General features: G+C 36.2%; 4 protein-coding genes across 5 annotated transcripts; 2 read left to right on the forward strand and 2 right to left on the reverse strand.

Annotated features, from left to right (window-relative positions):
* The first annotated feature begins 3,286 nt into the window (after window positions 1-3,286).
* On the forward strand, window positions 3,287-11,716 carry LOC112571553 (proton myo-inositol cotransporter-like). Its single transcript, XM_025250611.1, is given in 10 exon segments — window positions 3,287-4,089; window positions 4,092-4,229; window positions 4,538-4,697; window positions 5,201-5,409; window positions 6,287-6,398; window positions 6,578-6,741; window positions 7,230-7,344; window positions 7,925-8,172; window positions 8,364-8,516; window positions 8,905-11,716. Coding segments are annotated over 10 exon segments (1,950 nt in total). The 5' UTR covers window positions 3,287-3,635; the 3' UTR covers window positions 9,102-11,716.
* LOC112571556 (phosphoserine phosphatase-like) lies at window positions 11,715-14,373 on the reverse strand. 2 transcript variants are annotated; one of them, XM_025250613.1, is made up of 6 exons: window positions 14,282-14,373; window positions 13,951-14,107; window positions 13,506-13,640; window positions 13,033-13,175; window positions 12,535-12,683; window positions 11,715-12,384 (listed from the first exon to the last, which is right to left on the reverse strand). In XM_025250613.1, the coding sequence occupies exons 1-6, from the start codon at window positions 14,364-14,366 to the stop codon at window positions 12,256-12,258; spliced, it is 798 nt and encodes a 265-aa protein (XP_025106398.1). In that variant the 5' UTR covers window positions 14,367-14,373; the 3' UTR covers window positions 11,715-12,255. The 2 variants fall into 2 exon arrangements, with proteins under 2 accessions (XP_025106398.1, XP_025106399.1); XM_025250614.1 differs by having other exon boundaries at window positions 13,951-14,119; window positions 14,282-14,360.
* Window positions 14,350-16,896, forward strand: LOC112571558 (protein LLP-like). Its single transcript, XM_025250619.1, has 4 exons — window positions 14,350-14,453; window positions 14,889-15,043; window positions 16,171-16,221; window positions 16,607-16,896. Exons 2-4 carry the CDS (start codon window positions 14,890-14,892, stop codon window positions 16,780-16,782), a joined length of 381 nt encoding a protein of 126 aa, XP_025106404.1. The 5' UTR covers window positions 14,350-14,453; window position 14,889; the 3' UTR covers window positions 16,783-16,896.
* Window positions 16,897-17,189: 293 nt separating this feature from the next.
* Window positions 17,190-23,555, reverse strand: LOC112571555 (actin-related protein 8-like). Its single transcript, XM_025250612.1, has 12 exons — window positions 23,310-23,555; window positions 22,923-23,096; window positions 22,592-22,702; window positions 22,273-22,374; window positions 21,459-21,632; window positions 20,890-21,000; window positions 20,551-20,666; window positions 19,968-20,121; window positions 19,445-19,678; window positions 18,276-18,540; window positions 17,745-17,908; window positions 17,190-17,540 (listed from the first exon to the last, which is right to left on the reverse strand). The coding sequence occupies exons 1-12, from the start codon at window positions 23,370-23,372 to the stop codon at window positions 17,397-17,399; spliced, it is 1,812 nt and encodes a 603-aa protein (XP_025106397.1). The 5' UTR covers window positions 23,373-23,555; the 3' UTR covers window positions 17,190-17,396.
* Between the last annotated feature and the right edge of the window lie 225 nt (window positions 23,556-23,780).

Below are 23,780 nucleotides of genomic sequence, written 5' to 3' on the forward strand. Positions count from 1 at the left end.
CTTAGGGGATGGGGAGGGTCTGTGTGTCTGTACATGTGCGTCTAATCTCTTAATCTCTCTATCTTCTTTGTGAATTAGAGCTGAAGGAAAAGGGAAATTAAAAATGTCGATGGCAGGGACTTTATTACGTGCTTTTCAGACATCAAAGCACATTTAATTTCACACTTCAAATACATCTTTTTTCAGGCGAAGACAACCATAGCTATCATCCCCCAAAAATAGCGAAAAGAAATTTGTCGTGCAAAGTTCTGAGAAAGTATGAAAACAAAACAGAAAACTAAGCTGTCTAAAGGCTTCTGAAGGTAAAAGACTTCCGAAGAAGGCTTATTTAACCACTTAAATAAAGGAATGCACACAACACAAACATGTCAAGAGAAGATCCTGTCAAATAATTGCACGAACTGTAAGATTGTCTTGAAAGAAAGAAATCTTTACTGAAGACAACAGCACAATTTTTCACGTTAGTTCATCATCATTTATTGATTTTATTAAGGGTATTTCAGTTATTTAGAGAGTGCGCTTAGGTCGATTTCTTTCTGAGCTGAACTTAAAAACTGCATTTCCTGCGAAATGGACTTGGATGCATCTTTAGCTGCTGCGACAGCCTCTAGCAGTTGATCGTCGGTGTATTGACAGTCCAGGGTGACATAATCATCCTCCCCACTCCCCACCCGATCGATTATAGTCAAGGATGAGCGTGGGTGTCGCACGAAGGGTGGGACAAATTGTCGTAATATACTTTACGAGTCCAGTGACACCCGGATTGAGCTTGTCTGTGGAACTGGCTGCAATGCAATGTAAGCAGTTCCTGATGTCTGTGTAACACTTGCTCGGTATTCTGTGGAATATTCTGTGATGTACCCTGTTTAGAGGCAAGCGTTCTCTTTGATGCATTATGTATATATTCTCTAAAATATTCTCATTGATCTTTGTAGAGCTTGGTATTATGTGTAGAGATCATTTTATATTTCCTATAATTGCTTAAGAGAAGAAACGACATTATGTCAAGTTCTTGATGTATTCTGTGTAATGCTTGGTATTCTGTGCAGGTCTCAGTCGTTCTGTGTAAAGCTTAGCATTCCGTGTGGTTCTCGATATTTTAGTGCTCATTTGGTGCTATTTCAGTGCTCAGCATTTTGTGTAGAGGTCACTACGACCATGATGTAGCAATCTGACCAGATTTCCATGTTCGAGAAACAAAAGATTGAAACATTTCTTGCTTCTTTCCCAATAGAAAGGTTGTGCTTCGAAACTGATCTCTTTTTGACTGTCACACCACGGAGATCATGCTGAGCTGTTACAAGGCAATCGATCTTTTTTTTTAAGTCGTCCTCAGCAAGTAAAACGGAGCTCTGGAGTTTGAATTTACACTGTTGGAACTGTCTCCCACCAGTCTTACCATGGACGTGTATAGATGGATTGCTGTCTGTCTGCCGAGACCAACGCTTAGCATCTTGCGAAGTTCTCCGCTTAGTCTCTAAACCGGAAGCTTTGTACACTCCTGCCTTGTTTTAGTAGTTAACTGGAAAAAATCGTCAGCCAGCAGTCCAGTAATACAAGTTCGTGGTCATAAGGCACAAAGTTGTCATTAGACCGTTCTCTGCCAGACTATCTCTGTCATGCGCACGCACGCACACAGAAATTCCTCAGAAGAAAGACAAAGCAATCCTTTTTATTTATTATTATTATTTATTATTATTATTTATTATTATTATTATCATCATCATCATCATCATCATCATATTATTATAAACAAATTGATAAAGCGCCTTTTCCAGCATCAACCGGTCACAAAACCCTTTCCATACATAAAGTCGCGAAGAGCACACCGGCTAAGGATAGGCATCAAACGCACCTCCATAAACATGAATACACAAAAACATGCAGACACAATGCACAGCAAAATATAAAAAAGGTTGATTAAGAGATGGCTTTCCCGCTATCAAAGGTAGGCTCAAAGCCCCTTTCAAAAAAAAAATTATGAAACCACTGCGTGTCCCTATAGTGTAGCTACTCAAGGAGGTGAATGCCATCAGTACAGTCGATACGGTCGGCAATGCACTGCATGAAATTTTCAATTTAAAAAATGCAATCATGCAATAAAGCCATTTTGTTCATTTTTTTTTTAATTGAATGACTTGAGATTCAGTACCTTTGCACCTTATGCACTCATTAACGTCGAAGAAGAGATTTTCCCACCGAGTTTATAACCAGAGCCTGCAATAAAAAAATAAACATTTTTGAAAAGTATAGATTTGCAGGAACGTACATCTATTTTTTGGAGATCAGCATGTGCCAAAGCAGGAAATTTTTTACAGTAATTAACAGCTCATGAGACGGTGGCACCTTCTGATGTAACGGGATTTTCTTTGCTTCTTTCTAATGCCCAGGGAGCTAGAAGCAGAAATCTCTCTAAGCCTTTTCCTGTTGCCGTAAGATTCAACAGCATCGTAGTTGTAACAGTTTTTAGTCGATGACTTTTCTCACTGGTTCCGGCCTAATCTCAAAGGAATACCTGCTAAGACCTAAAGTCTGAGGAAAATTAACTGCCGTTAAAACAAAATGGGAGAACTTTGTGGACTGCTTGATCAAACGAAGGATTCTGAGCAAACCAGAGTCCGAGAAGTACATCTTATGTTTTGTGTGGGAGGGGCAGGCGTTCATCAGGAAATCAGGGTGAATGTTTCCTAGGGGGATCGACACATGGATGTTCACGAGATCGGTGTCACTGTAAATAAAGGAATGTGTGAAAATGAGAACAGTGTGTTTTCAAATTTCATCTATACATGTTTCACAACCAATTACTATATAGCTATATATAGCTCTGAAAAATATGCGTTTCGGCGATCAAGAGTTTGGCAGGTGATTGGGGAACTGGAGTTGTGAGGAAAGTCTTGATCATTAATTACTACCCCTGGTAGAGACAAACGAAGCTTTTTTCCGATAAGTTGCTAGGATGTAATCTATCCTCATGAGGAAAAAAATAAACTGAAACTTTTATATAGTAGTGGTGATGGTCGGGGGACTGGCTGGGACTGAGTGCAGGGATATATTTTCAGTGTTCACGTCAAGGCAAAAGCTTCAAGGTAATCAGTATATTTTTATAGTTTTATCACACGGATGATTAAGCATAAATGTGTGTGTCTGTGTATGGCCTGATACCGTAATCTCTTTTTCTCTTTCTCTCCAGTTTAACAATACACATGATGGAGAGATCGAGAGGGTAGTTGTTGGAGTGATGATTGATTCTTATCTCCCTTAAGTAAAATCTCTTTTACGCAGAGGCAAGAAATGTACCGCATACCTGGAGGGTAGTCGTGGTACAGAAGTGCCCGAAATTTAATTGTCATTAAACTATTTTTAAGCAAAGCATTATAATAAATTTATTGGATTTTACAGTGTATTTTTATTGATTTGCGACAACAAAGAATGACCTGAAAAAATATTTGCTTCCCAGTGTTTACGATCACAAGTTGAATAGACCCGAGAACCACGCCTACTAGGCTGCTTTCGAGTGTGGGGTCAAGAATGTCAGTGTTGACCGTTTTGATGATAATTTCTTAACCTTTGCGCAGCCTGTATCAGAGATGATAGCATAAGTGTCTTAAAAACTCGGTACCTTTTTGAGGATTGCTATGCTAGAGACTGATAACGGATGGTCGGACGAAGACATATACGAAATGGCAGATGTGAACGAGACTACTCGACTGATGTCGAGCGACCACTGCGGACAGTCGCACACCATGTCTTTCAAATCAGCAGAAGCCGATTCAGAAAGATTTGCCATCAATAAAGGCTACATTTCAGGTCAGGATGAAACTTCTTCCGAAAAGGATGCCATCCCATCTCTTCCAGAAACGAACTCTGACGATGACAGAGGAAGAGCCACAAAACAACAACAAACTACTGCTTACGTTTGGCTGTTGTCATTCTTTGCGGCTATTGGTGGTTTTCTGTTTGGTTATGACACAGGTGTAGTCTCTGGTGCAATGCTTTTACTGCGTGAAGAATTTTCTTTGTCGCCAGTTTTGCAAGAAGTTATAGTTAGTGTTACAATAGGAGCAGCTTTTTTATCAGCGATCATAGGGGCTACCTAAGTGATGCATTTGGAAGGAAAGTATGTACCATTCTGGCCAGTCTTGTCTTCACTGCTGGAGCTCTGGTGCTGGGACTAGCAGAAAATGTGACCATGTTGATCATTGGCCGACTTATCATTGGCATAGGCATTGGTAAGAAGACTGCATGCAACACTCTCAGTTTTGCAGATGGAAAGTGTTTTATAATACAATACTTTATCGTGAAAAAAACAACAATAACAATTATATAACTGCATTAGCTTAACTGGTTAAATGTCATTGCAATTGAATATTTCCATAATTGTTAATGCAACATTTTTAAATTCAAAATGTATGAGTATATAACAGTAAGAAGGTAAAGAAATTTAAAGACCTGGAGATGGAATAGCATGTATGTTAGCAGTAGTAAATTCCAAGGTGTAATAAGTCTCAATAATCTTAATAAGACTTTTTTATCACAGGTGTAGCATCAATGACCGTGCCCGTGTATATTGCTGAGGTTGCTCCATCACATATACGTGGACGTCTTGTGACTGTAAACACCCTTTTTATAACAGGTGGCCAGTTTATAGCTAGTCTTTTGGATGGAGGCTTTAGCTACATGAAGTCAGATGGATGGAGGTCAGATAGTCAATAATATCACTGTGACCTTTTCATATTGCAATATATGTGTATAATATACGTATTTTATACATTATGTGCAGCATTCAGGATTTTTCCCCTTTCATGCTTTCTTTACTCTGGCACCCTACATGTTTTTTCTAAGGAAATCAGCATAAATCTTAATTACTTAATAAACATTCATTTACATACATGCAACTTCTGACTGGCACCAACATATGCTGGTCCAATAGGCTGGTTGTTGAGCGAAACACAGTGGGTGACAAGGCTCTCTGCTGAGGCCTGTCAAGCAGTAGTGAGAAGGCCCTGCTTGAAAATCTATTTCTTCATGTTTGCCAGCCAGTTCTACTTGTTCAACTTGGCATTGACCACCTCTGAAGTGACATGCTGGATTATATGGCAAAACCAAGACCATTTGCATGTTTCGCAACTGTTTATAACTGAAGTGTGCAAGGACAGCAGGCTAGCAGAAAATTATTTTAATCCTTTTTTTTTTTTTCCAGGTATATGCTGGGACTTGCAGGTTTGCCTTCACTGATACAGTTGATTGGCTTCTTGTTTTTGCCGGAGAGCCCTCGCTGGATGATGAAAAAGGGAAATGAATCACGTGCCCGTGAAATACTTGTAGCTGTTCGTGGCACCAAGGATGTTGAAGAAGAAATGGCAGACATGAGAGAAAGTTGTGAGGAGGATAAGAGAGAAACCAATAACTGTAAGCTGCTGCTTGAAAACTAATTTTATTCTAAATGATAAATAAATGTGGAGTTTACTCTTTATATAATATAATCTTGTTTAAGATTAGCATTGTGTGCATTATTCAACACATGATAAATCTTTACCTTTACCTTAATGATGGCAGACCTCAATAACTCCTGAATGGCTTGATTATAATGAAGCTACCTGAGAGAAAAAGTGGAATGCACTGTAAGTGAAAAACAAACACAGTGCTTCAAAACAAGTTTTTCAGCTATACATAAAGAAGCTGTCAGGACTTACAAGAACTAGTGATAGACTTGTACGACCTAAAATCTTGATCCTCCTGAACCTTCTCAAAATTCCTTTTAATCTTTATAAACAGGGTCAGTAAATCACTTATGTTTTGATTAATTTTTTAGTGCTTTTACACTTTCTTTTTCTTTTGAATTTCAAATCTACTTAATGCACAATATATTTCTAAAATTCTACTTTGTGCATGGTATATTTTTCTGATTTATGTAGAATATTGAAAATTATAAAAAAAAAAATTTACTCATTTTCTTGTCATGCATCAGATTTAAAGCATATGCACACTAAAAATGTCCATTAAAATTAATAAAGATTTTATATTTCAAAATGACATTTTTTGATCATGACGTAATCATTATTCAGCCTACAACTTCCCTTCTCAGATGTACTGACTAATCCTCATTTTTATCACACCAAAATCATTTAAAGGATGACTTTCTAAGGTCAAGATTATTTTGGAGCACATTCTTGAACATTCATCGGATGATTACAATGTCTTCTTCACTAACATAATTATCATAGCAGAACCTCTTCTAGAGGCCCATTCTATCGTGATTATAATTTACTTTTGTTAATACATACAGCAAGCTATCCAACCATTGTGCTAATGCTGAAGTCTCCCAGGATGCGACGAGCATTGATTGTTGGATGTGGCCTCCAGTTTTTCCAACAAGTCAGTGGCATCAACACAGTCATGTAAGTGATGAGTGTTGACACATCATGTGCTAGAGTTTCTATAGCGTCAGCTAAAACTGTTTTCTTACAAATGTTCAACTTTATTATCCCAAGATTCTTGAATTCCTAAAGAATATAATCAGACTGATGTTATAAAGATTTTTGTGTGTGTGATCTTATGTCAGTTTTATTTGTCATAGGTATTACAGTGCTTCTATTATAAAAATGGCTGGAGTAAACAATCAGCACTTAGCCATCTGGTTGGCTGCCATGACAGCAGGTATTAACTTTGTTTTCACTCTTGTGGGAGTCTGGCTGGTAGAACGCATTGGTCGGAAACGACTTCTTCTATGCAGCTTGGCAGGTATGCAACATACTACTTTAAGTTACTGTATTTGTTGTCGCAATTCATATCAAATTATTTTTTGTTATCATAAATTTGTATATGATGGTAACATTTTCTGATGTGTCCATACATATACACTATAAAAATTGAAATTAAGTTGTTTGTCCTGCAGTCTTAAATCTTTTTTTATTTCATATATTGACACTGACCAAAACTATCCGGTGAAGTAAGCATGAAAAAAAGTTTTGTGTGAAGTTATCACTTCTTCCAGTTTTCTTGGCTTTTGCTTGGCTTGGAAGATTTGGGGCAAGAACAGAGTTAAATTTTATTAACAGGATTTGGAGTTGGAGTTTTAATTTTATGAGCTAATTACAGTTTGCTTTAAAACTTTTCCTCGAGATATATTAAGAGAGAGATATCTAAGTTCTGTTGTTTGGTTTGTTTTGGTTTTGTTTTGTGTAGTTTGAAAGGGGTTACTTTTACTACTATATTTTTCCGTCCTTTAGGTGTCATTCTCAGCTTGGCTTTGTTAGCTGTTGGTTTCCAGATTTCTGCATTTAACTCCCCACACATTGTCATCAATGAAAACATTTCTAGCAATAACCATTGTGTTTCATACAGGTAAGGAGAAATTTGTTACGTTTTTTTTCAAACATTATATCCATAATAACTGAAAAAGCCATAACATTTTTTCACTTACTTTGCACAAGGCAGCAGAGATCAACTTTGTCAATTTTTTAATGTGACCAGTTGTAGGACTACCATCTTTTGATCATCACTCTGAATAAAATTACACCGAAGTTCAATGCGCTTTTACTTATGTTGATGTGATTTGGGGACTGAAAATTTAGTGGCCTATCTGGCACTAGATCTTTAAAGTTAGGACAAAATACATGATAATATAATCACAATAAGCACTTTCTCTCTTTCTTTTTCACTTGCTGTCACTCATTCTCTCACATACACACAGAATTAAAAAAAAACATAAACTACTGATGAGTCATTTTCATCAGCTGACACAAGGCACCCACCCATAGTTGAAAATGCATTTACCTTAAGACTTTGAAGTGAGAATATTTTTATGTAAGCTCAGTCTATAGTTAATTATACTTTGAGATCAAAAGCAATCTATTTTTCATCTGCACTTTAGTTTTCTTGTATTTAAGATAATTGTTTGACGCTTTTCTTATTTCCTCTCTAGCACATGTGAATTGTGCATCGAAGATAAAAGCTGTGGCTTTTGTTTCGTGGATGTGAATGGAGAAGCAAATAATGGTTCATGCCTGTCTGTATCTAATGATAATGAGGCCTACTCCCAGTATGGACGATGTGCTGCCAATGCCAGCTTGACTGATGTGGGCCTTGTGTGGGCTAAAGATTACTGTCCAACAGCTTATTCATGGTTGCCGATATTTGGATTGGCAATGTATCTTATGTTTTTTGCACCTGGTAAGCATGTTGCTGAATCTTCTTAAATTTGTAATTTCGATTGTATTTACCTCTTGACTATTTAGGATGAACTGATGTAATTCTTGGCAAAATTTCATCTTGTGATAGACCTGGGACTCACTTTTGAATATGTGCATGTACACATTTACAGCATGTTTGTATGCATATGCAAGTGTGCATCCTTTCTGTAGGTATGGGTCCAATGCCATGGACCATAAATGCAGAGATTTATCCACTGTGGGCTCGTTCCACTGGCAGTTCCATGTCAGCTGCAACAAACTGGCTGTCCAACCTAGTGGTGTCAATGACTTTTCTAACCTTGACAGAAACCATCACAAAATATGGTAAATAACTCATTCCAAACCCTCAGCTACTTGGATTATATGTTTCGTGAACACTGAGATATTTTGCAGAGCAATTTTTATTTTACATTACCTTAGTAAGTGTTATACCATTGTCATCAATCTCACAGCTGAGAATCATGCAACTGGCATGATAGAGTGCAGTTTGATAAACTTATTTTGAGTGATACATATGTGTATTATCTGAAATGTCAAAGCAAAGCAGTGATTCTCATTAGAAAAAAAATAATTTATGTCATTAAAGCAGTCATACGTTTTTCTATACAGGTGCAGATAACACACATATGTGAAAAAATTTTAACTATTTATTTGTAACACATAGGCTGAGTTAGCTTTCGATTATGCCATATGTTGTCTGAATTTCTTTCAGGGACCTATTGGTTGTATGTCGGTGTAGCATCTGTTGGGTTCTTGTTCTTCCTGTGCTTGCTGCCAGAGACAAAGGGATGTAAGCTAGAAGAAGTAGAAGAACTGTTCGCAGAATCATGGTGCCATTCATGCTGCTCAGACAATGGTCAGGAGGCAAAATTGCAAATTAAACAGAAGTCCTCTTCCACACATCTGTAATTCCTGACGCAACCAGATAGTTCTAGCTATGTAGTCTTAAAACCATATACAGAAAATTTTGATACTTATTTAGAGCATGACTTTTTTTTTAAAGCCATGATATTTCCATATATGATTATGTAAAATGGCATTCCTTGTGACCAATTATGCCTCAGCTCTGTAATTTTTGTCACACATTTTCTAAACTAACATTTAATATAGGATGACTGGCAAATTTATTAGTTATGTGTACATATGCACAACACATGAGCGGCATATAAAACTATTCATTCCTAGGGAATATTACTTAATTACTTTTATCTTTTGGAGCTTTTTATCATTGTTATATTTTTGTACAATGAATGATGATGCATAACCCAAGGTAAAGAATTAGAGTGTTATTTTTAATTTTAGATTTAAATAAATATTCCTTACTCTGTGCCTTTTCAAACACTTTATTCTCACAGGACAGTTTTTCATCTATTTTCAAGCTTTTTGATATTTGAAATTTGTAACAACTTCAGAGATTTTCAGCCTGTCAGCAGGACAGGACAGTAAAGTTCCATTTTACAATTTATAAAAAGCAAAGAAAGGAATGGAAAGGACCATTTCCTTTCTTGAAGATAATAAGAGTGATATTATTGCTGTATAGTTATATGTCAATTTTCCTGTTATATATTTTTATTGCTCAAACATAATCTTATCAGCCATAAAAAAGTTATAAATGCATAAAAGATGTTAAACACAGTCTGACCGCCTTAAAATATTTTTTTTCATGTTGTATCTATTAAAAAACCATCTGCTGCCTCTTTTGCTAGGCATAAGTTTTCATTTGACCATAAGGGTTCCTAGCGTGTTGTGAGTGTAGCAACCATGCTTCATACAAACTCATGGGTTTTATTCTCTCTTTATGAGATCCAGAGCAAATTTCTAAAATCCTTGTTCTCAAATGCCTGGATTCTTCTTTCTATATTAGCAAGCAGAGTCCACATTTCACATGTAAAGCGGGTGCACCAGACCTTGTCCAGCCTAGCTATTGCCATTCTTGCTATTGCAAGTCCTGATACTGATATCTGATTTGGAGCTGCCGTCTTTGTTAAAGGTGGTTTCCAAGTAAGCTGCTTACCTCTTTGAGTCATACTTCATTCATGTACATATCTGCTCTGCCATCACCAATAGATATAACTTTACTCATCGGGGATGGTATCCATTCCATATGCATTTAAACTGTCAATCTGTTGCTCTTGGAGTTCTCTATTAGTGCCTATCAGACTGATGTTGTCTGCAAAATACGTTTTAAATCGGCCTTCCACCGATCAAAATGGAATCGTGATGGTCAGTTGTGGAGGGGTTTCACACATGATGTTCTCCAGAAAAATGTTGACAATCTCAGGGAAACCCTTGAAGGATACCTGCTGTCTCATGAAAGCAAGCTCCCATTTGGCTATTCAGCAGTACTCCACTCATGCAGCGCTTTGATGAGACCTCTTCAATGTTGAATTTTTACATCACATGCTATAGCCCCTCATGCAAGACTTTGACAAAGGCCTTTTAAAGTCTGTGAAGTTGTGGTAGAGGTCCTGCTAATCCTATATATGCTTATCTATAAAGATGTCACTCTTAAAGATCAACTCAACTGTGCTCCTACCTGGTCTTAAGCCAGCCCATGTTCTTCTGTTTTCTGTATCCTCAGAAATATGCCAAAATGTACAGCTTTGAAATGCCTTGTGAAAAAACATGATTTTTTATTTTCAGTACATTTAGCTGTTTATTATAATCTGTAAAGTGCACAATGAGAGAGGTGTGATATTTCCATTCAGGTTTTTTTCTTTCCATAATTGTTGAACCTATCTTCTCTGAGTGTAGGAGTTTGAAACTGTTGCCTTCAGAGTGTTTGTGTTTGTTCCCCAAGGGAAAAATAACTACTCCAGAATATTTCTGGATAACTTATACTGCCAAAAAGTGCCACATTGCTAAAAAAAAAAAAATAATAATAATAAAGTCACATGCTGATGCAAATATGGATGATATCCATCCCATTTCCCCTCCAGATAAACATTACACAAATATCTGTGTGAATAGTGTTGAATAAAATGGAGGATAGGTGATGGGGTGGAGAATATCCATGCATATGCATCAGACAAGATAAAAAATGTTCAGGGGAGCTGGGTGGATGGAATGTGTGGGAAGAGAAAGATTAAACTACTGGCTCTTTAAAACTCATTGGCTCTGAGTGAGCAGACACTGTTAAAGGGATTTTGCTTTATGTATGGTGCCTTTATGTCCAATATTGTAACTTACATAAGGTAAGAGCTTGGTGGGATGACTTTCTTGTTCTTAAAAGCTTAAGTAAGAAAAGAGTCCTTCAAGAGTTACCACTGTTATTGTTATTAATGACATATGAAAAGAATGATTATATTTGGAACAGCATACTTTTTAAAAGCATTTTCAAACTTTTTCATTATTAAAACATACAGCAATATAAATGCTCTCAAGGAGGTATTTTGTCAGATAAGACCAATGGAGATGTCAATTACAATTGTGGATGAAATTATGTTGTAAAGTATGTTAACTCTTGCAGTGGGTAAAAGGTGACTTTGATATTACTGTCAAATAAATCACAATAAGCAGAAAGACAAAGGAGATTTTTATTTGTCTCTTTGTGTATTATTCTTAGCATGATGTGCAGTAAACATGTCACCATTTACTTTTAGACAAGTTTAATTTTATTAAATAATTCACATCTGACAAACAAGAAAAGAAAATAGAAATTCCTATTGAAAACATACAAAAACATCCAAAAAATATAGGAATGTTGTTCTGATAAAAACATGAATATCAATCATTGGCAAGAGAATCTTGTCCTGCTACTCACAACATTTACTAATCAGATCTTATAATTTAAAAAATTCCCTGAATTTCCTTCATCTGTCCTGTTCCACTCACATGTAAAAATATTTATATTTATGTTATTCATTCAGTGTTTCTGACACCCATCATGTTCATCATTTGATCATGTTCATCTCAGAACTTCCATGATAAAACTGAAAGTTAGCTTTTTGATGGAGATCTTGCATAACCACACAAGTAGAACAAAATATATCTCCAGTAAAATACTTAAAAAGCTATTTAAAAAAAAGAGAGACAATTTGTATGCATAAACCTGAGGCCACCATCATAAAAGATCATTCTTTTGTGGCTCTTGCAATGGTTTGATCAGTTCTTTGAAGTCTGTCACAAACCACTTGGCATTCTTCTTCACCTTTTCTCTGACAACATTCCCACCAAATCCTATAAATGCATCCTAGAAAACAAATAAAAACGTAATCAACATTCCATTGGAGATTCACGAATCTAAACAACTACTTGCTCAGAAAGATTTGGATAAAGTATATCCTTCTAACAATCCTGCAATATATCAAGTTACTAGTTAACATTTTGTTGTATAACTTACAGCAGGGGGAGCTGCCTCCATATCAGTGGCACCATCACCAATCATGATGAGACATTTAAAGCCATATGTTTGCTTGAGCAGTTCTGCAACTTTCTGTTTCCCTCCAGAATCGGATGTTGGCTCCTTAGGGTCAAACCCGTCATACAAACCTGAAGTAAAATTCTTTTTTTAAGGCATATCATAGAACAAAACTACATACTTATCTTTTTAACCACTAATATCTAGCCTACCAATGACATTTTGGGCAAGGGAGATAGTAGAACAGTGTAAGTTTTATCTCAAACTTTAGGATCTGACAATAAAAGAATAAAGAAAATCTCTGAAAAAAAGGCTAGGTCTAGACTGGATTTTTAGATATTCCTTTGCTTGAAAGGGTTCAAAAATATTTGAATGGATGAGTTCTTCACAGGTCCTTGGCTTAAACTATAACTGACATGTGATGATAATAAACATTACAAGTAAATAAATGAAATGAACTTTAATTTAAAAGTGTCTTACCATCCTTAAAAAGAAGTTTATTTGCATATACATTTTCCAAAGGAATGTTCAGGATTTTTGCTGCTGGTTCTATGATGTTTCGAAAACCGCCTGAGACCAAAAACACTGGAACATTTTTTGAATGGAGCAGAGAAACAAGATCTCTGCAATGAAATGTACAAATAATTACATGAAACTTAGTATTGAAATAAAATTTTAATTTATAATTCTAATGTCTTTTTATGCTGTAAAGATAATGAATAACATTAAAAAAATAGGCAGCACTTAGATTTAAGCTTAAAGTATTATCAGTACAGTCACAAATGTGTACAGTTTGTTGTATATTAAATCATCGTCACTAGCTGCTTTAAAATGTTATTTCTATCAGTTCGTGATATGACATACTTTTTAAAGTTTACTTTAAAAGGAAACAAAAACATGCAGAAAGCTGCTTTAGTAGATTAGAAACAAACTCCTTCAAGTGGCCAACTTACTTAATGCCGTCAGTTAACTGTGGTGGTCGTGATGTGATAAAAGCTTCCAGCTGCTGCTGGCTTGGCTTTACAATGTTTAGCCTTTGCGTTAGTGCTTCTCTAAATGTGACATCACCTCCCATTGCCTTGTTTGTCCTAGTATGAAAATAGGCAAAATGCAAGTAAGCAGATCAAACCCATGCTAAATGAAATGAGTCAAAAATATGTTGTAAATGCAGCCTTTATTCTTCATTTACAGGTACAATTATATTCTCTGTTTTCTTGCAGTTCATTCATCTCATCAGCTAAATGAGCCTCGTGCCACATTTTGCGTCAGAACAGATCTCCCCCAGTTACCGCCCATTATGGATCTATACCCTCTTTACGTCGACACCCTCACCTCTCGCCCAGAAGTGGCATTACACGAGACCTATAGAAGTTGATGTGATTTTTTTGTATCCTTTACCATTCTCTCACTTCTGCTCCAGCACCACAGAATTCTGCCAGTTCATCCAAGCCTTCATCCTTGCAAACTGTGGAGTCTACGTCAAAACAAACAGCATCTGCTGTGCGCCATAATTCACGTACATTCACCTCGTTGTGATTTGACACAGAGCTCATAGCTGCAACAAACACTGAAGCATGAATAAGTCACAATTAATGGTCAATGGGTGTAAACGATGAAAAGAATAATTAGCTGTTCGTTCTGGCTTTATAACCCTTTTATTGTCATTAGTCAATTATTGTGGGTTTCATTAGTGTGGGGTTTCTCTGTTTGTCTATGATAATTAAAGTACCTTTAGTTGTCTGGCTGTTTATTTGGTTTCGCTTTATAAACAACGAAACGTGGCGTGATAGGGTAACCCAAACATTAAAAGCCATACTGGACTTCTTCCCTAAAGAGTTCACGATTGGAGCGTTTTGAGAATTGTACCCACGTGTTGAAAGTCTAAAGCGCTGGAAGCAGAGGTTTGTTTTGTTATTTTCAGTTGGATTGTCTCGTTATGATTAATACGTTTGGTCAAGATTGTTATGATGCATTTGTTGATGATAACATTTCGTTTAGGCTCGAAAGCCCACGTCTGTGGACATCGTCCTGTTGTTTTTAGCCACGGAACTTGTTATACATTTCCATGTTTTAGCTGCACTGTAATATAAAACAATTACGTGACTAGTAATTATTCTAACATTATTACTTTATTAGTGATATTTGTATATACTATTACATTTTAAATACTTATTAATTAATGCCAACCCTCTATTTTCACTTTGGGATGCACATTCTTAATCGTGAATCGTATTCATTACCATATTTTGTATGTACAGATGAATCGGAATGTTTGTGTGTATATATTTACGATCATGAGGAATGTTTATTTCTTCATTTTTTGTGTTTGTTAAAAGAATGGCTAAGAGCATACGAAGTAAACATCGGCGTCAGATGAGAAATATTAAACGTCAGAAGTTCGCACAAAAAGAGTTAGTGAAGCTGAAAGCAACTGTCATGAGAGATATCCTCAACAAGGATTCGGAAAATGCCATGGAAGAAGTATGCACAAGTAAGTTGTCTGTGAAAGCCCAAAACTGCCACCTGGTGATTAACAACACTGGTAATTTTAATGGTTAACTTAACAGGTGTATCTAATAAACATTTGTGTTTTCAAGCGATCAGGTGGATCATAATTCTTTACAAAGATGTAAATACACAGATTGGTAAGATAACAATCTTTTTTTCGGCTTTGGCTGCAATGATAGTGATTTTGGATGTCTAGGACTGATTTTAGTTTATTCCTTGTTACTCCTCGAGTAGCATAGAGTCACAACATGGGCTGAATTTAAAAATGGCAATTACAAAGATATGGGTCTCAAGTCACTGTCATATCATATAATGAGGTCTTAACAAATTCAGTTTTAAATATAATCCATGTGTAGCAAGACCCAATGTCTCAGGTAGAACCAATGTCTCCTCATAGGCTGAAGGTCACAGTTTATGGCTCACTCTTCATTTCATAGCACTGCACGTCTGCTTGTCTCCTAAAAAATAATTCTAAACATAAGTATGGAATATCAAATAAAATAAAAAATAAAAGCAAGGAACAAAGCTAAATTAAAATAACATGCAAATGCAAAACACACACAGCTCATGCTTGATTATATATTGAACAAATAAAACCACAGAAATGCCTGCTAATCCATCAAGACACATATTCTGTAGAAGACCTCTATTCATCAACACCACAAGACCAATGTCTGCATATGGACAGACTATAAGGAGGCATTGGTTCTGCCTGAGACACCAGGTCTTGTTACAGCAGTACCTGTTGTATTCCTTAACCCTCTTAGCACTGCTGATGATGATGATGTAGTTTTATAGCGCGCTAGTATCCGCATCACAAAGATGCGCTCAATTCTAAGAGGTATAAGCATTACAAAGACTGGCTAATAACTGAAGACAACTGTGGGTGATGTTTTCTGCTCTCTGGTGAACATTAGAGCAGAGAAAACCCATACATTTTTGGAAAGTAGAACTTTGCAATAAAAGTAATAAAAATTGCCTTTCCCAGCAAAGCCACAGTCCTTTCATTGTGGGTTAAAATCAAGAACCATAGAAAATGGACATCTATATCCATCTAAAGAACCACTGATAGCAAATACCACATTTGTTCCCTTTTTTTTTTTCTCACAGTGAAATCAGCCTCAGAGATCAAAGCTAATGCTGAGGAAATGAAACAGGATGGTGAGTAGTGTTGTAGTGGCTTCAGATTTAAGTATATTTCTCGTTTGTTCAAGTTGCTAGGCATTATAAAGGCCTCGGGGTATTTTTTTGTTGTTGTTGTTTTGCTTATTGTGATCCTATTTTAGTGTTTCTTCTGTCTTTAAAACAAGTTAAGAACCACAGTTTTGAAGAATATATAAAATATATCATGACTTTAAATGAGAGTTTTTCATCGTATCTTTAAAGTGCATATATTTGCACTTCTGTCTTTAGAGTGCATATATTTGCACTATCCTTTGGGAAAAGCAATAGATTAACCATTTTCTTCTATACATACCTCACACATTGAATGCCTGTCAGATGACATAATTTTGGCATATTCATAAACAAAGTTACATGATTTCAGATATCAACATGGAAGTAACAAGTGGTACTTCACAAACGTACAACAAAAAGACAAAGAAAGATGAGCATGGGCAATATCCAGTGTGGATGAATCAGAGGGCTATACACAAACAGAGAAAGAAAAACATAAATGCTAAGAAAGGAGCTAAGAAAGGAAAGAAGAGTCAGAAGTGGTGATAAAGTTGTAAATAATGTTCTGGTCACTGATGTAAATACAAAGACATCTTGATGTATGTAACACATTCATGCATATGCTTAATTTGAACAGTAAAATATCTTCTTTTTTTTCCACTCTTTTGTATGGGCTTTATGTGTGCACATTTGCAGTGAGATGTGAAAGTATAATCAAGAAAAACATTTTAACTTTGTTATTCTTTATTCTTACAACTGATGTCTTAAATTCTAGCATGTAACCATTTCATTCATATCTATGAAAAAAAAATCTTTTATATACAGAGCAATGAAAACACTTCTTTGCAAAGCTGGGACCAATATATAACTCTTCAACTATTGCACTATTGTCAATTATTACATTAACAGCAAATGCTTGTTCACACATTTTACACAAATAATGAACACAAGTATCAAGTTAATTTTTTTTATTTTTAAATACACATACTAAAGGTTGTCATTCTTAATTATAAAAATAAATGGTTTTCATTCATATCTGCTCAATGTCAGGTTAATACATGCAAAGAATAATCATCATGTGCAGCCTTGTTGTTGCTGCCCCATAGGTAACATGCTTTCCTCAAATCACTAAGCCACTGTTTTGAGTCATTCGAGACATGTTACCAAATAAAAGGGGCCCGCTCCCTGAGAAGACGGACACTGAACTGACGCCATTCATTCTGACGAATCCACAGCTCTTGGCTGCTGTCAAGGCATGCTAAAATTGCAGCCCCTTTCCAGCTGGCAAGACAGGCATCCATGTCCTGCAAAAAAAAGAAACACATTCCACAGGGTAAGATGAATGATTTATGGGACACTTGAGACAGTGTAACAGACCACAATAACCAACTTCTAATTTTTACGTTGAACCTGGCATAGACTGCCCACTACAAATGGATCATGAAGACCAATGGAATGCCATAGGTAATTTAGCTGCATAAACTAGTGAAAATGAAATATTCTGTGACCTTTGGCCTTGTGATGACATCCATGGTTTCAAGAGCCACACGGTGTTGTACTGGCATTTGCATCCAGACCTGATACTGAAGCCAGGTTTGTGCCCCTTCAAACATCATTCCTCCACCCACTACAAGAAGGCAGCTGTACATCTTACGCTTCACCTCATCGCCATCTGCCACAAAAAGTTTTATGTTAAAAACACATATAAATGTCTCTAAATACCTGTGGTCATTCTGCTATACATTCAACCTGATAAACTTCAAATTTAATGTTGATCTACGTTCAACAATGTAATGATTGCTTGAAAAAAGTGTGATCTCACTCCCAAACATTGAAATGGTTAAGGGTTGACCTATACCTTTATCACTCCTATTCACATTGTTGAAACCATTATTTTAATAACAAGAGTAGCAGTTTGGTTGTGAACCCACTACCATATCCCTGTCAGAAATAAACAGAGAGACAACGACCTTTTTCATACAACCACAAAATACCTAAAAGTCTAGAAAAAGTGCAGAAATTTGTTGAAAGGTACAGACCACACTTCTCAATGCTGTGAAGCACTGCCTGATCAACGCCCATGAGCTGCAAGTTACTTTCTTCCTCCACCATTTCCTCCTCTTCTTCTTCTTCCTTCCTGCTGGCCTTTGTGCCACCCTCTGTGGGAGCAAGACTGTCATTTGCATCATTTGAGTCATCATCCATAGCTGTTGGATTAAGGTCATCCAGGTTGCTCATGCTAGTTTCTGTGAGGTCTCGTGCACCATCAGAGGTATCTTTCTTTGGTGCCCCAAGTCGACCACCCTAGTGAAAAAAAACACACACTCTTTGGGCAAACTTAATTTTTTTTTTTAAAGTAAATATATACAATTACCAATTTCTTCTAGAAATCCTGTACAGCATGCTACTTAATTCTCAAACTTCCATCACATCATTAAAGCAGTAAAAGGCCTTGACTTATTTTAGGCTCAAAGTCACTTGATATAATTCTGCAATAAAATGATCATATGAAGCAATCAACATAAGGTAATAATTTTTCCACAGTTATGAATTTGAAAAAGGCACAGAAAAAGATCTTGATAATTGAGTGGTGTAAAGACACCAACAACCAACATTTTTAGAATAATGTTCCTTTTTCACAATTTTTTTTTGTTTTATTTTTGGGGGGAGGGGTGGTGTTTGAAAATAAAGAAATAAAATAAGTTAAAAAAATATATGAACTGAACTGATAATGGATAAAATAATTTTTTTCCTTAGGTTTCCTTAAACTACATGGATTAAGGAAAATCTAGAAAAATAAAACTTTGTATCCTTTTTAGCACAGTTTAAATAAAAGCGTTTTTAAAATATTTTATTTTGAACATTTTAGTTTTTTCATTTTACATTTTTTGGAGGGGGAGGGGGGATAGGTTTATTTTTTAAATGTATGCACTCATCTAAGGGAAGGAACTATTGCATGCAGAAGCAGAATCAAGGCTGCACAGTTACATTTGTTAAAATTTTACTCTCTGAAGAAGAAAAATGTTTCGAAATTATTTTACTCTTTGTGGACTGCTGAAAATGATTTAATATCACATTGTAACCAGAAATGAGTAACTGGTGAAAATTTTAGACATTTGGGACGGCTGGGTAAAAAAATTGACTAAAAAATTCCAACCTGGCAGGGAGACAGTTAAATAAAAGTGTGCAAGAAGCTGAAACTTTTTACCTGTGACTGTCGCTGAGTTCGTCTAAGATAGTCCTCATCATGTGGATCCTCTGGATCCCCCTCACAGCGTGTCTGTGTGCGAATAAGGTGAGATCCTTGTAAGCCAAAGGAATCTGGTCGAAAAAGGGCCAAAGGAGCCAGAATCATCTCGTCTCCAAGGCGCAGGCTGTACTTGATGATGTGTTGCTGAGGAAGCTTGACTTGCATCACATGCGGTCGAACACCATGTCGATCCTTCAAACAATGTTTTTCATATGGTGTGTTTATGAAGAAAAGTTCCTAGAGTTAACACTCATCCAGAGAATTATGATGATGATGATCTGATGCACAGTTATACAATAGGACAGCCTGGAAATCCCCTATGACTTACATTAAGTTGAACTTTTATGAAAGAGATAAGTTTGTCTAACAAGTCTCAGCCGAAAAACGATTCTTATCGCCAATCCAACAGCAAGGAACAGATGACTCTTGTTATTAAGTTTGTCTTTTGCATGTTATTAATTTAGGAAGAAAATTCAGTTACCTGATCCATGTGACAAAAAGCTTCTTTAAGTTCCTGTAATTGCAGTATGCCTGTGGCCTGAGTAAGCCTCATTTCTGGAAAGCTGGCACCACTTCGCCGAAGCAACCAATGCAAGCATCTGCTAACATCACTACCACCATATTCCATGGTGATCCTGTCAACAACAGTGTGACAGTTATCATTTTTTTGAAAGCATCAAGTGAAAGACCAGTGTCTGAAAGTCAATAACTTAACTTCAAATAAATCATATAAGGATAGAGGTGAAATATTGGTCTTAACTCTACTGATCTCAGGAGAAGAAATGCATCAAATGACATAAAAATGTTTCAATGATGCAGTTGAGACTTCAGTACATAAAGGCATTACAAAACTGTGATTTTATCCACTAGTTTGTTTTTTTTTTAAACAATTAACATAGTGCCATGTTAGTTTAATTGTAGTTTAGCTTGATTAAAAGAATCATTCTATTCCAGCTCAGAAATAGTGACCATCAAAGTGGTTAGCCATAGGTCTCCTGAAAACTTTCTCACTTTAACTAAGCAACGATGAATGATTCTGTGGGAAACAAAACATTTTAACATACCTGGTAGCCTTATGAGATATGCCATCTTCAACACAACAAATACTAGTTTTCTGATCCCCAACATCAACTATACAAGCACAAGTTACTCCAGCACCATATGTTGCACACACTGACTCCTGTTGATGTCAAAAAGGCACTTTAAACTTGATGCATGAACAGGAAATCATTAAATTCCATATGAATGTGCTCATCAGTGAAGAGAAAGCATGTTTTTTAAAGCATAAAGTTTATAGTAACTGAAGTAATATAAGTACTGTGTCATAATACAAAGAGACAAACTGCCATGGATAGTTGACATAAATTGCAGTATATTTTAACAATTGCATAAAATCTCAGTACCTGATGCACAATGACAGCTTCAAATCCCAGATTATTCAGTAACAGTTCTACCATGGCTTTCACGTGTTTGTGCACGTAGATGTCAGGAATGAGCAGAACTACCCTGTAATGCTGGGACAGAATGCAAGACATAAAGTGTCCATAAATCACATTTTAGATCTCCAAGAACAAAGACTCCTCTTTCATAGTTGGATACAGTTGTCAGAGATATGCTCCACACCTTTATAGTCCTAATAATTTATCCCCCAATAATGTTTCTCCAACATACAGACTCTGTGGTCCATTTTGTAAAAAGCATTCAGTCAATTATGTTTAAAATTAATTTAAGAGATTTATGATGCCAAGTAAACATAAAAATGAGTTGTAACCCAAAAAAATCCCTATATGAAAACAAATTTTTAACTGCATAGAAAATAAAACACTTTATCAATCAAAAAGAGACTAACATAGCACTTCACCATGGATTCAGATGCTGGGACCAATATCTTTATTTTTATCTCATCTTTAAGACTACATAATTCTAAAAAGGGTTTTCTTCCCTTCAGAAGCCAATGTTAAAAGCTTTCCACCTTGAAGTCTTTGAGAGGGATGTGTAGATGGCTCATGATGACTGTGCTCCATATTGTTTCAAGATCAGCTAGAACTGAGGTAAGAGTGCCCCCTGCCTTATTATGAAGGTTAAAACGACCTCTTTTGATTGGCCAGCTCAGTTGATAGCCATCTTTGGCATTAATGAACATTGCCTTTTAGAACAGTAAATGAGAGCATCATGTTTAGAATTGGTCAAACTAAGACAGACAAATGACATGTTCTGTTTGCTTTTTAAATAACCGATAGTCAATTTATCTAGAAGAAAAATGCTAAAAAAAACCACATAAATCACTGTGCAAGATATTTTTCATGTTCAGGATGTGCCTATATGCATGCATTTGCATGCAAATACATTCCTTAAAATGGTTACTAGTCTTCTGTAAGAAGAATTGGTAGATACACTGCAAACCAGTTCAGGCTTGCAGGTTGTTGTCTCCCTTTAGTTTAGAATACCCTCCCTCTACCTCGATTCTAGAATTGATTGTAATGATACGCATATACCGAAAGATTTTTCAATTTGTAAAAGGTGAAAAAAGAAACAATGCAGCTAAATAAATGTTCCACAGACAATAATCTGAGTAAGCAAAACTGCCACTTTTGCACAAAAATTAAAGACATATTTAACTTGAACAGTTTAGTCTGGTTTGTCCCTGCAAATATTTGAGCAAAGTATTTAAAAAGCACAGATTAGTTTTTGAAAGTCAACTATTCCATGAGAATCTGTATAATTCTACAATATAATAATGTTGCTTGTGTTAGATTGTTGCTATAGGAACACTTGATATTCCATACCTCCTCTCCCACAAAGAATGTCTTGGATTCTGTGCTGGTCCATCTCTGTGAACATATTCGTTCAGACATCTCTGGTTGTGCTTGTTTATTAAAGACTGAAAGCTGTGGATACAAAATAAGGGATTTTCTAAAAGTGCTATAAAACTATTTATTATTTTGTGAGGAAACATGCATGTTTACAGATGCTAATGCACACACATATAACAATCTACAGGTATTCCAACATTCACAAAATATGTAAAAGAAACAATCCCAATACAAATGTACAAAAACCCATCATACACATTCAGCATAATATTGCTGTAGTCATAGCACCCACCTGCTTAAAAGGAGTAAGCTGGCGATATTCTCCTGTCAAAGTAGGACGTGACAATAGTAGTTCTTCAACAGACTTGATACCGTCTTTAATCTGATGGTCAGATTCTGGGTGCTATGCAAGTCAAATGCAATACTCATTTAAATAATTTCTATATATTGATACTTGCTGGGTCTGTCATCTGCCATTTTGTCTTGAATTGTATACACAGTGCAAGCTCATTCAATTTATAATCATGTCTGCAATGTAAATAATTTTTTTAATAAACTGATATTAAGGCTGCTTTAATATTAATGATAACATATATTTTCTACAAAATCCGACAAAATCTTACGCTGCATTCTTCGCGCACTATCCATTCTAAAGACTGTTCTTGGAATGGTGATGATTTGACTTTTCGCGCAATACAATGTGGAACAGTTACTGGATAGGCATCTGATGCTCTTCCAATGCGAAGATTGTATGATCCTGGCTGGATTACAACAACTGTTGCTGGCTGAATTGGTTGCTGTTCACAATAACACAAATAGCACATTTACTAGAATTATAGAATCCGTCATTTTTAATGGAAATATCTAAAGAACTAACTAAATTCATTATTTACAAATAGAGACAACAGATCGTGGGAGAAGTTCTTCCCCGTTGGTCCACTCGTTCCAGTCGAAGCAGGGAAAGTCTAAGTAAAATCAAAAACGCTATATAATATTGTATTAAATAATACCTCTGGAGCAACTGGGTCATCTGTAGTAGGAAACAGTGGCTTTTTAGTGCTCGGTGGAGGCATGGTTTGGATTTGGTTGCACTTTCGGATGTTGTGTTCTGGAGAGTAGCCTCCCTTGAAGCATGAAGGCAGCTCCAGCACCAAGTGAGAAATAATTAAAATGCTGCCTAAATACTGCAGCTTAGAATCAAATCACGACATGAGTGGCCTGTGGACTGCACAATGCCCCATCCTACCTTTCCCTGTGATGGCATTAAAGGTGTCAAGCGTGAGAATATCATAAAAAATGTTTCCCTCAGTTCAATAACAAAGAGGGAGCCCCGGTGGCGCAACGGTTAGTGCCTGTCAGAAATTTTGTAGCTTAAAACGACCACTGCATAAGTTACAGCATTGCTTATTTAGTTAAGGAGTGGGAGGCTTTTTCTGTCAAGGACCATTTTGATATTTATAATACCCTTCTCTGGCCATACA

The sequence above is a fragment of the Pomacea canaliculata genome, linkage group LG9 (genome assembly GCF_003073045.1).
Source record: "Pomacea canaliculata isolate SZHN2017 linkage group LG9, ASM307304v1, whole genome shotgun sequence".
Classification (NCBI taxonomy): Eukaryota; Metazoa; Mollusca; class Gastropoda; order Architaenioglossa; family Ampullariidae; genus Pomacea; species Pomacea canaliculata.

Coding starts and splice junctions, on each gene's coding strand:
- LOC112571556 (XM_025250613.1), bottom strand. CDS start 14,366: ATGGCTTTTAATGTTTGGGTTACCCTATCACGCCACGTTTCGTTGTTT. Junction 13,641..13,950: donor GGAGCAGAAGTGAGAGAATG/GTAAAGGATACA, acceptor TTTTCATACTAG/GACAAACAAGGCAATGGGAG. Junction 13,176..13,505: donor CAGTTAACTGACGGCATTAA/GTAAGTTGGCCA, acceptor ATTTCATTGCAG/AGATCTTGTTTCTCTGCTCC.
- LOC112571558 (XM_025250619.1), top strand. CDS start 14,890: ATGGCTAAGAGCATACGAAGTAAACATCGGCGTCAGATGAGAAATATT. Junction 15,044..16,170: donor CATGGAAGAAGTATGCACAA/GTAAGTTGTCTG, acceptor TTTTTCTCACAG/TGAAATCAGCCTCAGAGATC. Junction 16,222..16,606: donor TGAGGAAATGAAACAGGATG/GTGAGTAGTGTT, acceptor ACATGATTTCAG/ATATCAACATGGAAGTAACA.
- LOC112571555 (XM_025250612.1), bottom strand. CDS start 23,372: ATGCCTCCACCGAGCACTAAAAAGCCACTGTTTCCTACTACAGATGAC. Junction 20,667..20,889: donor AAGCTGTCATTGTGCATCAG/GTACTGAGATTT, acceptor TGACATCAACAG/GAGTCAGTGTGTGCAACATA. Junction 17,541..17,744: donor ATGTCATCACAAGGCCAAAG/GTCACAGAATAT, acceptor TTTTTTTTGCAG/GACATGGATGCCTGTCTTGC.